This window comes from Panthera pardus, unplaced genomic scaffold, assembly GCF_024362965.1.
Source record: "Panthera pardus isolate Hobbes unplaced genomic scaffold, ASM2436296v1 HiC_scaffold_15, whole genome shotgun sequence".
NCBI classification, from domain to species: Eukaryota; Metazoa; Chordata; class Mammalia; order Carnivora; family Felidae; genus Panthera; species Panthera pardus.
In genome coordinates, this window is record NW_026526710.1 from 64,899,926 (window position 1) to 64,913,487 (window position 13,562).

At 38.4% G+C, this 13,562-nt stretch overlaps 1 protein-coding gene across 5 annotated transcripts in view; it reads left to right on the forward strand.

Annotated features, from left to right (window-relative positions):
• The window catches only part of SMAD4 (SMAD family member 4), a 107,189-nt gene extending 94,293 nt beyond the window's left edge, over positions 1–12,896 (forward strand). For 3 of the 5 annotated variants that reach the window (XM_019464031.2, XM_019464029.2, XM_019464030.2), the window contains exons 11-12: positions 4,597–4,735; positions 6,222–12,896. In XM_019464031.2, the coding sequence (XP_019319576.1) occupies positions 4,597–4,735; positions 6,222–6,433 (351 nt within the window). In that variant the 3' untranslated portion in view covers positions 6,434–12,896. Of the gene's footprint in view, positions 1–4,596; positions 4,736–5,208; positions 5,232–5,263; positions 5,377–6,221 lie in introns of those variants that run through there. The other 2 variants (XR_002084325.2, XM_053902731.1) reach the window with 2 other exon arrangements.
• Positions 12,897–13,562: the final 666 nt, after the last annotated feature.

A 13,562-nucleotide genomic window follows, 5' to 3' on the forward strand; every position in this document is an offset into this window, starting at 1 on the left:
CATTAGGTAACTCTGCGTAACATTTTGAGGGACTCCCAAACTGTTTTCCAGAGTGACTTAAACTGTTTTACGTTCTGATCAGCAGTGTGGGAAGCTTTCAATTTCTCCACAGTCTCATCAACACTTATTATCTATCTTTTGTATTTTAGCCATCCTAATGGGTGTAGAGTGTTATCTCATTGTGATGGTTATTGATTTGCATTTCCCTGATGATGTTGAGTCAGGTTTGGTTTTGAACACATAAATGCTAGGGGAGGCTTCTAAACCATAGGTAGGCTAGGTTGAAGATTATTATGATCCCCACTTACGTTGATTTCCCAATTACGATGTATTGTGATTCTTACCTCCAGATCAGGTTAACTTAGCAAATTTTTAATGAAGTCTTATGTTCACATGCCCAATATACAACACAATTCCCTTTCTCTTTCTGGGTTGCTATTTCTTGGTGTTGATTCTAACTGAGAGTGTTGTAATTAAGCCTTATAATAGAAAAATGTCAAAATTTGACTCCTGGTTGAAAGTATTCTGAAGATGTTGACATTGAGCTTTAAGTAATAGGTTTGTAATAAATTTATATGAGAGTAACCACAGGAAGCGTGCTTAAATAAATGGAAGGAAGGGAGTTGATTAGGTCAGCAGTGGTGATCAGAAATATCTCCTGGATCTGAGCCCAAAAGGATATTTAAACTTTGATTCCTCTGAATTGTCTTTATTAATAACTCCGATTCTGAAAGGAAGATGGTCACATTTCAATGGTAGCCTTAATTTTAGCATCCAGTAGAACAGATAAAATCTGTTACGGTTTAATGGATCAGATACAGTAGTAGAGAGGCAACCCAGGTTTTAGTTAGGTTTCAGTTACTGGCAGTATAGCCAGTAATTAGAAGTGTTCTGGTTTGAATGCTTTAATTACATAAATCTACTCTGGAAGGATTTGCTGAAGTGCTGAATAAATAATTTCTACATCTGCAGATAAAAGTGATAATATTATAAAATTTCATTTTTTGTGGTTACCTATAATAATGTGTAGCTGGTGTTAGCATAGATTTAGGCTAAGACATTCATAATTGTGATTGTTTACAACATTGTAAGGAACTGTGTGTGAAGATCTTTTGGCTATTTTTAATGATTCATGATGGGGGTGAGGGTACATTGAGAGCATATTTGAACCCTAGGAATTTATAAGGTATATTCCCTGCTCCTGGACAGTAAGACTATACAGGTACCATACTTGGTTAGTGATGTTTTAAAAAATTTTTTTTTTGGTTGTAAAGAGCGAAGTGTAAAACACAAAACTATGAAACTCCTAGAAGAGAACATTAGAGAAAATGTAGATGACCTTGGGTGTGGTGGTGACTTTAGGTATGACACCAGAAGTGCCCCATGAAAAACAATTGATAGGTTGCACTTCATTAAAATTAAAAACTGTGAAAGTTTGTCAAGCAAATGAGAAGATAAGTCACAGACTGGGAGAAAATATTTACAAAAGACACATCTGATAAAGGATTGTTATCTAAAATGTAGAAAACTTTTAAAACTCAGCAATAAGAAAACAACCTGATTTTTTGAATGTGCAGGGGGTGCCTGGGTAGGCTCAGTCAGTGAAGCATCCGACTCTTGATACTGGCTCAGGTCGTGATCTCATGGTTGGTGAGTTTTAGCCCCGCATTGCCGCAGAGCCTGCTTGGGATTTTCTCTCTCCCTCTCTCTCTGCCCCTCCCCCACTTGAGTGGGTGCTCTCTCTCTCGCTCTCGCTCTCTCTCTCTCTCTCTCTCTCCCTCTCCCTCTCTCTCTCTCTCTCCCTCTCCCTCTCTCTCTCCCTCTCCCTCCCTCTCCCTCTCTCTCTCCCTCTCCCTCTCCCTCTCTCCCTCCCTCCCCCCCCCTCCTCAAAATAAATATTTTAAAAAATGTGTAGGGGTGCCTGGGTGGCTCAGTTGGCTGAGCATCCGACTTCAGCTCATGTCATGATCTTGTGGTTCGTGGGTTTGAACCCCACATCGGGCTCTGTGCTGACAGCTTGGAGCCTGGAGCCTGCTTCGGATTCTGTGTCTCCCTCTCTCTCTGCCCTCCCCCCACACTCGTGCTCTGCCCCCTCCCTTCAAAAATAAATAAACATTAAAAATGTTTTTAATATGTAAAAGACATGAATAAATGCCTCACTTTTATTGAGTTTATTGATATTGAAAATATCACTGAAGATATTCTTCAGTAGGTGAATGGATAAACTGTGGTACATTCACACAATGGAATATCGTTCAGCCCTAAGAAAACATGAGCTATCAAGCCATGAGAAGACATATAAGAATCTTATATGCATATTACTTAGTGAAAGAAGTCAATATGAAAAGGCTACATACTCTGTGATTCTAACTACATGACATTCTGGGAAGGTCAGAAATATGGAGACAGTAAGAAGATCAGTGGTTTCCAGGGATGAGCAAGGAGGGAAGGATAAATAGAGCACAGAGGATTTGTAGGGCATTCACACTACTCTGTATGGTACTCAGGTGTTGGATACATGTCATCATACATTTGTCCAGTCCCATTAAAATGTACAAAATCAAGAGTGAAACCTTAAGTAAACTATGACTTTGGTAGGTTTATTGACTGTAACAAATGTACCACTGGGCTGGAGGAGGTTGTACTTGAGTAGTACTTGAGTAGGGACAGGCAACTCTCTTTACTTTCTGCTCATTTTAGCATGAACCTAAAACGGCTCTAAAATAAAAAGTTTTATTAATTTCTTTCTTAAAAAAAAAGTGGTTGTAGAGCTATTTGGCTTTTCAAATATTTGAGTTCCTGCTTTGTGCTGTGCTGCATAATGTCTTCTGAGAGGTCATAGCCCAGTGGAAAAGTTCAGAATCTAATGGACTCTTCAGAAATCTTGAAAAAACAGTGGTTTCTGTTCTGGGCATAGTGGAATTTCTCATTTTCAGACCTAACTCTGCCATGCTTTCTGTCCTGAAGTCTTTTGGAACTTATAGTTTGGCCGGATATTACATACCTATATATTTGACAAATTCATACCTCTTCAGAAAATGAGATAGTTTAAGTTTTGTCCTTTATTGATGCCAGAAGATAGGCATTGAATAGAGAAGTAAGTAAATAGAAATGTGATTTGCTATTTTGAGAGGATTGTTGTGTTTATTGTTCGTGTGTGTTCTTATTTTTTAGTACCAGATACCATGATTAAAGACAATCATAATTTCTTTTTTAGGCATCTGAAAATTGGTGGTTTGGGCTCTAAACCTGTTGTTTATCTGAGAAAGTCATATGTTATGCATTATTTGATCTTTTCTTTTCTTGCCAAGGATAATTATGCTTGCTCATATTTGGGTTTTGTGCATACTAAGAGGACTTATTAAAAATTTAATTTACTCTGAATAAGGAATATAATCACATGGTTCTGAAATTAAAGTTTGCATTGAACAGCCTGTTTCTACTCTGTCCTTGTCTTCCTTTCCCACAGCTTCTGTAGATGACCACTCTGTTTGCTGATTGTTCAGTGCTTTTTTTAAAAGCAAATACATTATTTTAGGAAGTTGGTTTTTTACTAGAAAGATGATATGGCTTATCATTCATAATCTGTTGCTTACTTAAAGAGCATGTCAGTACTTTCATAAGGATAAGGGTAAAAGTGGCAGTCCCCATAACCAACCCTTGGTGTGGCTGATAAACCACCCGGAGATTACTTAGGAACTCCTTAACTCATCCTGAAAGGTAAATGGTGCAGGGGAGGCCAGAACCAAAATATTAGGTAACATTTATTGACAGCTTAATGTATATTATGCCAAGTTTACAAACTCTATGAAAAAGCATGTACACTTAGCATTCCCATTTTATAGATAAGTAAGTCGAGACTCTAGAGAGGTTAAGAAATTTAATTTAGCCCATGTAATTAATTAGTGACAGAATTCAAAGCTGAACTTTTTTTTAAATGATGAGCATTATCAAACATACAGAAAAGCAGAGAAAAAGTAGTTTAATGAAATCCCTTGTACCCATCACTGAGATTCAGTCGTTGTTAACATTTTACATTTGCTTGAGCTGTCGTTTTTTTCCTTTATTTCTTAAGTATTTTGAAACAAGTCCTGAATGTTATGTGAATTTGCTCCTGTGTACTAAAGCATACATCTCTAAAAAATATAGATTCTTTCTTAAATTGCAACAGTGCCATTTATTACACACCTCCAAGTAGCTAGAATGGTAAAGAAGTTGGCCCTGTGACCAAGGCCATCAATCAGTTCAGCCTAAAGAGAACTCTCAGCAGTTTGGTTACGAAAGGGTGGTTTATTTTATGCAAGTGGTGGTTGTTCACAAGGACAATGTGACTGACCCTTGCTGAGCTAGATAAAGGCTGGAGAGGCCGGTGGCAGCCCAAGCCCTGCTGATAGTGAAGTGTACCTTTAGGCTGAGTTCCAGTCCCCTTCTCTAACCACCAGCTGTAATCGACATAAAAACTTAGGTTTTTAAATTAATTATTCTGAGAGCTAAATGAAGCTATGAGCTTTAAATAGATTTTGCATTGGCTTTTGATGTGTGGTAGAATCTCTTCTGATGGACTCATAGCATTGCACTTGCACTTTTTGTTTAAAGGTCTTTGATTTGCGTCAGTGTCATCGGCAGATGCAGCAGCAGGCGGCCACTGCTCAAGCTGCAGCCGCTGCGCAGGCCGCCGCCGTGGCAGGAAACATCCCTGGCCCTGGATCAGTAGGTGGAATAGCTCCAGCTATCAGTAAGTATGCTTTTGATACTTTGTTGTCAAGTGTAGTAGTTGGCACTTTATCTTGATTCACTCAGCTGATTAGTTACTTCAGGCAATAGTGGAAACTAAAGTGTTCTTTTACTGGGATGATAACATTTTTGAATTAGTAAAAAACTGTTTTTCTGTAATAGTTGTCCTTTGTCTAGGACACTGTCTTCATTCTTTTTGTATCAAAAAGGGAGTATGGGATAAAGGAGAAAGGGGGTTATTGTTAGATTATATTGATCAATCTCCTGTTTTTTTGTTGATGCTTTTAATTCCTGCCTCACCAGCAAGGGTGGGTTGTAATCACCAATGTGCTTGGCTTTATTCTAGAAGGAGAGCATATTTCAAGTTCAGAATTAGGTACCTCTCCAAATTTTTTTTTAAGTACGCTAAGCATGGAGAGAAAACTTACGTAAGGGTGGTATTTTGATAACTTGTAGACTTTTTTTTAATTTTAGGGTAAAATTGAACTGTGTGCCAGGTTTCACACTGATGGGGAATTTTTTACTGCAGAGTTAAACTCCTGACTATAGACTTTTATGATGGAAACACGTGGCACCCATCTTCCACGTCTGAAGGCATAACTAGTGATTCATTCAACCCCTGTTCTTAACCTCTTCAGTGTGGTAAGCAAATCACACTGGCTAAGAAACTGCAGCGGCCCTGCAGGTTTCTGTACAGCACATGCAGACTCCTCCCACTAGTTTCACTGTGATATTGATGAATGGAGACTGACTATATGACTGTATGTTCTGACTGGAAAATTAGATGCAGAATCTCCTTTGTGACTTATGTTCAGGAGTTTACAGTGTAGAGGTAGATGAGGCATATTCCCTTAGAGAATTTGACTTTTTAAAAAATTTGAGCACCTAAACCATTAATTTGCTAGTGTTGATGTTGTAAACATGCTTTTACTAAAGAGGCCAGAATTATTATTAAATGTCTCATTCTTATCTACTGCCCCCATTGAGTAATTGCACGGTACCTCTGTTACACTGTGAAATTGAGAGACAGACATCATCTGGGTCATCCAAGAAGTCTTAGTGGAACCAGGACTATTAACTGTCTCGTTATTAGTCATGTCTTTCATTGAACCAGGCTGTTTAGACAGACAGTAAGGTTCTTAGAACCAACCTGTGGACATGTGCTACCTCTTAAAAACAAGTTATTTTTTCACCTTCACCTCTCCTTCTAAAGAGAAAAATAGGTGGGGTGTTGGTGGATTGTGGTAATTTACTTTATCATTGCTGGTAGCTAGAAGACTCCTGTGGAATGTGAATTGTCTTAACCAAAAGTTTTCAGTCCCTGTTGATAAAGCGTAGATCTACACTTAACTTCTTGGCACTTTGACAGAGAAGTTATATGCTGGGGAGAATGAAGTAAAGAAAGCTGGTCACTTTATTGATAAGGTGTAGGGAGGATGGAAGAGATCAGCCTGTCCCTCTGACGTCTTCCAAATCTTTTCTGTTAGGTTTGTCAGCCGCTGCCGGCATTGGTGTCGATGACCTTCGCCGTTTGTGCATACTCAGGATGAGTTTTGTGAAGGGCTGGGGACCGGATTACCCAAGACAGAGCATCAAAGAAACGCCTTGCTGGATCGAGATTCACTTACACCGGGCCCTCCAGCTCTTAGATGAAGTGCTTCATACCATGCCGATTGCTGACCCACAGCCTTTAGACTGAGGTCTTTCACTGTTGGGGCCCTTAACATTGTCAGGATGGTGGACTATAAAATACAATCCTGTTTATAATCTGAAGATATATTTCACTTTTGTTCTGCTTTTTTCATAAAGGGTTGAAAAGTGTGTTTGCTGCCTTGCTCCTAGCAGACAGAAACTGGATTAAAACAATTTTTTTTTCCTACTTAGAACTTTTCAGGCATGGCTCAGAGCTTGAAGATCAGGAAAAAACACATTCTTACTAAATCTTTACCAGTTATGTATGAAGGAATCATTCCAGTGCTGGAAAATTTAGCCCTTTAAAATGTCTTAGAGCCTTTTATATGCAGAACATTGATACATGTGTTATTCTACAGAATAAATTCAATATTGCTGATTTTACAGGAGAGAAGTTCTCAAAGTTAATTCACCTATGTTATTTTGTGTGCAAGTTGTTATTATTGAACATACTTTACTCCAAAATATTGTGCCATGTGGGTGAGTTAATTTTACCAAGAGCAACTTCACTCTGTGTTTAAAAAATAAGATAGTAATGTATTATATAACCTTTTATCCAAAATATTTTTTTGCAAGTTAAAACGAGTGAAGACGATTTCAATTCAGATGGTCTTGCAACTTCAGTTTTATTTTTGCCAAGGCAAAAACACTAATCTGTGTGTATACTGGGAATTCCTTAAAATCACCCACAAAAATACACCATTTAAAATTTACACTTGTTATCCCTGTTCAGGGTAACTATTTGTCAAGAAATATTCTTTTGCCCTGTTATACAGTAGATATATTCTTTTATATTTCTAGGCACAAGGTGGTCACTGCGGAGCCTAGAAGAGGAATTTCTTTCCTTCATTAATTCATAAGGAAAGGTTTTGTATTTTTAAAAACACTAAAGGCAGTGTCACTTCACCTAATATCTCACCATTCTGCAAAAGTGGCAATGCTTAAACTAAGTGAGTATTTTGGAAACTGCTAAATTCTATGTTAAATACTGTGCAGAATAATGGAAACATTACAGTTCATAATAGCTAGTTTGGATATTTTTGTACTTGATTTGATGTGTGACTTTTTTTTTTCGTATACTGTTTAAATCATGTATGTTTTGACATTGTTTAAAATTCAGTTTTTGTATCTTGGGGCAAGACTGCAAACTTTTTTATACCTTTTGGTTATTCTAAGCCCTTTGCCATCAATGATCATATTAATTGGCAGTGACTTTGTATAGAGAATTTAAGTAGAAAAGTTGCAAATGTATTGACTGTACCACAGACACAATATGTATGCTTTTTACTTAGCTAGTAGCCTAAATAAAACCGAATCTCAACATACAAAGTTGAATTCTAGGTTTGATTTTTAAGTTTTGTTTTCTTTTGCACTTTTGAGTTGAACCTCAGAAGCAAGATACCTTCTACTAAATGACAGGCAACAGCCAGTGCTATTGGACAGCTTTGGTTTCCCTCACACTCTGCCAGGACTTCCCCACGGACATTATGTATCGAGTGTAGAGTTGGTTGGGGTTTTTTTGTTTTGTTTTGTTTTATTTTGTTTTAGCTTTTATTTTACTGTAGCAAAATAGGCCTGATTGTCTACAAGGTAAATAGGTTGTCTACAGGATAAAATAGTGTGAAATAAAACCAAGGATTATCTTTCAGATGCTTTTATGTTTTGCTTGGAGGGCCTTCTTAGGTGTAATAAGATTCTTGAAGGTGTGTTACAAGTATGAGATTTGAGAAACACTTAGAATAGTCATCCTTAAATGACTTGAACGAGTAAGTCTTCTACTTCCTTGCTCAGAAGGTCGTCTTCGTAAGATCATCCTAGGAGAACCACTGAGTTTGCTTATTGTGATTTAAACATAGATCTGGATCCAAGCTACATTTTTTGTTTTGTTTTGTTTTAAAATATTTTCTCTGCCAAGCTCATTTGAACTCTTGAGTACTTACGGATACTTTTGTTAAAGACCAAATTTTAATCTGTAAAAGTTTGGTGATTTAAGTTTTATTGGCAGATTTTTTAAAAAAAGATCTTCATTCTCTAGAAATTGCTGACTTTAGGTCCATTTTACTGTGAATGAAGAATAGGAGTGATGAGAGATTTTTTAAATCCAGATTATTTGATTAGGATCATTTGATTAGCATGCTGTGATATAATCCGTTGCCTCCTTTTCTCCTTTAAGGAAGGTCTTCCTGTTTAATCGTCTGGGGAAAGTGTGTGGAAATATTTGCTAAAAAAGTCTTTCTTTGAGGCCAAGCCACCTGTCTTGGTTTCTTTCTACTAAGAGCCATAATGTTAACTACCAGTATGTAGCATTACTTCTAGTTGTTAATTGCTTTATGTTTGTACCTAGATTCAGTCTATGCTTCTGAGAAAACATCTAGTATGTTCATGATCAGTTATTTTTGAGAGCTTAGTTGTTAAACAGTATTTCCATTTCTTAGAGATAGTCATCTTTGATGAGTAAGACTCAAGAATCACTAGGTTTAAAATTTTATGGCTACTTTAGGGTAGAATAGTTTCTGCAGTTCTCAGACTCTGATTATTTTGAGGATATGGTTCCGGGTAGATTTTCTCCAGCTATTTCATATCTCAAAATGTTGAGCTTCAGTGCAAGCTGAATTGAGAGTTGAACCAAGTACCCTTCTAATCCAGTATGAGGCCATTCCACTTTGGTCCAGTGCCTTTCAGTGCGTTATCAAAGGGAATCCTAAAATGGTGTTGCCTTTATTTTCCAGGGAGTAGATTCTTTTGAGGGATATGCCCTATCTCATTTTTTATAGTGTGCTACCCCTGGTATACAAAGATAATGATAATAAATCACTGCCATAGAACCTTGTTTTTCTAGAAACACTGCTCATTTGTATCGACCTACCCACCAAATAGGTCTCTTGTCCCATCCTTCCTGTAGTCATTGTAGGTTCACAGGTTGGGTGGTCTAGTTTAAGGATTACCATCCTCGAATTATCCAAGGAAACTGAATACATGTTAGCTGTGTTGTATTTCAAAGTTAAAAATCCATTTTTGTGGGGGAAGGGTGTGGTATAAAGGGGGGTATTTGTAATAGAAATTTTGAAGGTAAAATAAAATATCCTGTCTTCCAGATGGTAAACATCTTACTTTTACAAGTTTATTGCAGGTATCTTTTTGACTATGCCCATCTGGAAAAGGGAAATTTTACATTGTCCCATGGTGCTCCTCATGCATATATGGAGGTTAAGGAATATAAGGTGAAATATTTCTACTTGTGGTTTGGTGGTAACTGGTTAATAGTTACTCACTAGCTATTATGCAAAATTAGATTAGTTCAGATCTTTTTTAGAGCCTTTTGGAAGAAGCAGTTTTATTCTGACTAGGGCAGAATCCTTTTTGGTGATAGTTTCTATAGTTCTCCTCATCATTAAGTCATTTTACTGGCATTTTATTCAACGCTAGCAGATTGGGAAGATGATGAATTTTAGGTTACTAAGGTAAATGAAAGCAATTATCTGCAAAATCACTTAATTTTTTTGTAGAGGGGGCTTGGCTAAGACTAGCAGATAATAGCATGAAGAAATGCTGTTTTTTTCTTCCAGTTTTCAAAACTCCTTACTACACTATTTCGCTTGATCTTTATAGTAACTCTGTGAGAGGGGGTTAGAGGGAAGGAAATGCTTTTTTTTTCTTTCTAAAGGCAGACCTCATCTTGTCACAGGTAGCTCTCTGTGAATAGTTGCCTAAATTCTGCTTTGCAAAGATTACAGAAAAGAGGCTCTGAGAATCTTTTGTGCAAGCCTTTCCATTTTTTTCTGACAACTAGGTAACTTCTCCCAGGATGGATCAGGAAGGATGTATATGGTTAGTGGCCGCATTCACAGAAGCATCCTCGGCTTGGCCTTGTCCCTAAGCACTTGTGCCAGTGCTTCCAGCTGTTGATCTTGTTTATCTGCTGTCACTGTGGAATGGAATTTTCTGCATTACCCAGACTTGCCTTATTTAAGCAGTAAGCCTTTTTATTTTAGCCATTTTGGGGATGGAGTTATTAATGTGTATATCAGAGAACATACTAGATACAGTGTTTTTTTGTGTGTGCCAACCTGTCTTTGGATGTCAGGGGCTGCTAAGGTTTTGCAGACTGCTATGGTTTTGAATGTTTACCTTTTTTTCTTTTTTACACAGTACCTTTCAGTATCCTCCCTTTCTGAGAGGTCACTTCGTGTGTAGCTCCCCTTGTAGTTTCTTCTTCGCTTTCTGATTCGTTTTTCCAACTGCTTGGGCAAGAAACCCAGATAACCAGACTTAGAACTACCTTTAAAACACAAGGACAAATTGGGACAGGTCCCAAGAAACTTTCCTGTAAAGTATTGAAAAGGCCTTCAGTGCTTTGGTGTCTGACATCTGTTTGACTGCTTAGAATGTTTCCTGATTCTTTGCTGAGTTCAGGTAGTTGAAATAGGGAGAAGTGGGTCAGATTCATATTTTCCGCCTTTGAAAGATTTTGAAAGATTTTGTTGCTTCCATCTCAGTGCTGCTCGTACAAAAACTGGGGTTACAGGGGTTACTAAATTATCATCAGTAGTCAGAGGCATGCCTTGCCTAGAGGATACCAGCAAAAAAAAAAAAAAAAAAAAAAAAAAAAAATCCTAAATGAACAACAAAAAACAAACCTTAGGAAATGAGAGGGTTGTTTTTGTTTTGTTTTGGTGTCCCCTTTTGGGTCCTATCTTGGGGCTTTCCTTCTCTACAGATATTTTTGACCTATAGGTGCCTTTATGAGAATTGAGGGTCTGATATCCTGCCCCAAGGAGTAGCTAAAGTAATTGCTAATGTTTTCAGGGATTTTAACATCAGACTTGAATGAATGAATGAAGCATTTTCCTCCCTGCCCCCTCTCCCTCCCACCCTCCTTCCCTCCCTCCCTCCCTCCCTCCCTCCCTCTCTCCCTCTCTCCCTCTCTCCCTCTGTCTTTCATAGGAAGGACTGAGGTGAAGACAATCATTTCTGTCTATTGATGTGGATAGTTTTCAGTGTATTTAAGATGCTTTCACAATAAGTCTCAGAGCCCATGTTCTTATTCAGCCTAAAACTGTTGGCTCTGGGCTGGCACCAGGTACACTCTGGTTTGCACTCTGCCACTGATTTGATGTATGACCTTGAGCAGGTCATTTCCCTTCTCTGGGCCTCAGTTGCCTCATCTGTAAAATGAGGGAGTTGGACTAGATGTGTTCTAGCTCCGAAATTTAAGTGACCTTGCCTACCTCGCAGCAGTTTTTGATTTCTTCCTTAGTTTTGCTCTGCTGTTTGAAGGGGCTTTTTACTTATTTCCATGTTATTCAAATGAGATTAGGCTTGATATTTTATTACTATTCTCCAATGGACAAGAAGTTACATAGTATGTCCTTGAGACTTAAATTTAACCAAAGGCCTAGCACCACCTTGCAATAAATACTTAGAAAAAGAAAAAAAAAAAAAAACAAACTGAGAGGAGGGGAAAAGCCTTCATTCTCTTTTCCCATCATCTAGATTAAAGGTTTCTTAAGGCTTTTTTTTTTTTTTTGAGTCATGGCATTCTACCTTTTGGGCTGGTGTGTGTGTGACAGCATCCTCTTAATGCTGTGTGCTGGTGATTTTTTTTCAACTAAAATGAAATTGAAAACTTATGTAAATGCCTAATGATATTAGAGGTCATTACTTCTGGTCTTTGGTTTCTTATCTCTTTTATAAGTTGAAAACAGGGGAATTCCTCTGAACCACATCAATTAAAATGGTTCATATGATAGAAGAAAACCATACCAGTGGATGATCATTCACTTTATTCTTGGCTCTTGTTGGGTCCATTTTGATTAGAATACTTTTGGGTGGAGCATTCCTTTCAGAGTACTTTTCTGGCCTATTCTTAGATGAGTATCATTAATGAACTTGTCTTTTTCAAGGACCTTGAGGACCTTCCTTGGGGGTGGGTTAAGGGTGGGGGGTTGGGGAGTCCTGGTAGAGGCCAGCTCTGTGATAGCTGGAGAGGAAGGGATGAAACCAACTGCTGTTGCTATGGCTGCTTGTCATTGATAGAAGGACTCATGGGCTTGGATTGGTTGAAAAGCTAAACATGGAGTTGACAGACTTCCTCCACATATTGGGTTCTGGCCAATGCCTTGGACATGTGATTTAAGGGAAAAGTGTGAATGCTTGTAGATGATAAAAACCTGGTGGGCTGCTGAACCATTGGAGGAAGTGACTGTGGGGTGGGGACTTATTTGGTCATGGTATTTCCCAACTCTGTCTCCTCCCCTAAAATCAGAGGAATGCAGCTATGCCAAAACCCAGAGAAGAGCCACACTTAGCTTCTGCTTTTGGGAAAACTGGTCAGCTAAAGCTCCGGTAGTTCCTTTGTGGCTTTCTGTATACTTTTGCCTGGTTGAAGTCTGTGGCTAAGAAATAGTTGAACCTTTCCTGAGAACTCTGTAACAAAGTATGTTTTTGATTAAAAGAGAAAGCCAATTAAATCATTATGTGCTCATTCTTTTTCTTAAGCTTGTGGATGTCTTGAATCTGAAAAGAGTTCCTGATCACTTAGAGAATTCTCAAACTTGAGGACAACAGTTTGCCTTCGCTGCTTTGTGACCGTTGAAATGGAAAATACAGCATTTCAGATATGCCCACGGAAGAACAGTCCCCATTCTCTTCTCATTTCTAAAAGGCGAGGGTGGAGAGATGGCAGTAGAAGAGGTGGATGTTAGAGGATTATGAGAACCAAGACGCTTAAGGGAGAGGGGGACACTGAAAACTAGAGACCCTGTCATCGCCCATCTAAGGATTAAGGAAAGCTGTTTCTCCCTTCCCCCCCAGCTGCCTCTTCTGTGAAATGGGGGTCAAGGTAGCGGGGAGGGGGTCAGATAAGGTGGCTCTATGGCAATCGATTATAAATTTCATGAGCAAATCAATATCTTCTTCCTGATCCTGCTGACGTGAATTCCAGGGACGTTTATTAGGCTGAGAGACTTGTTCTCACCTGATCTAAAGTTTACAGGATTTTATTTTAGACTAGAACTTGAAGGGGGTACTCGTTTGGCATTCTTTGGGGGAAATATAAACCTTTCTTTGTAAAGCACTGCAGTATGAAGGGCAGTTGTATGTATTCATCTCTGCTCTCTGCTCTTGACCCTTGACTC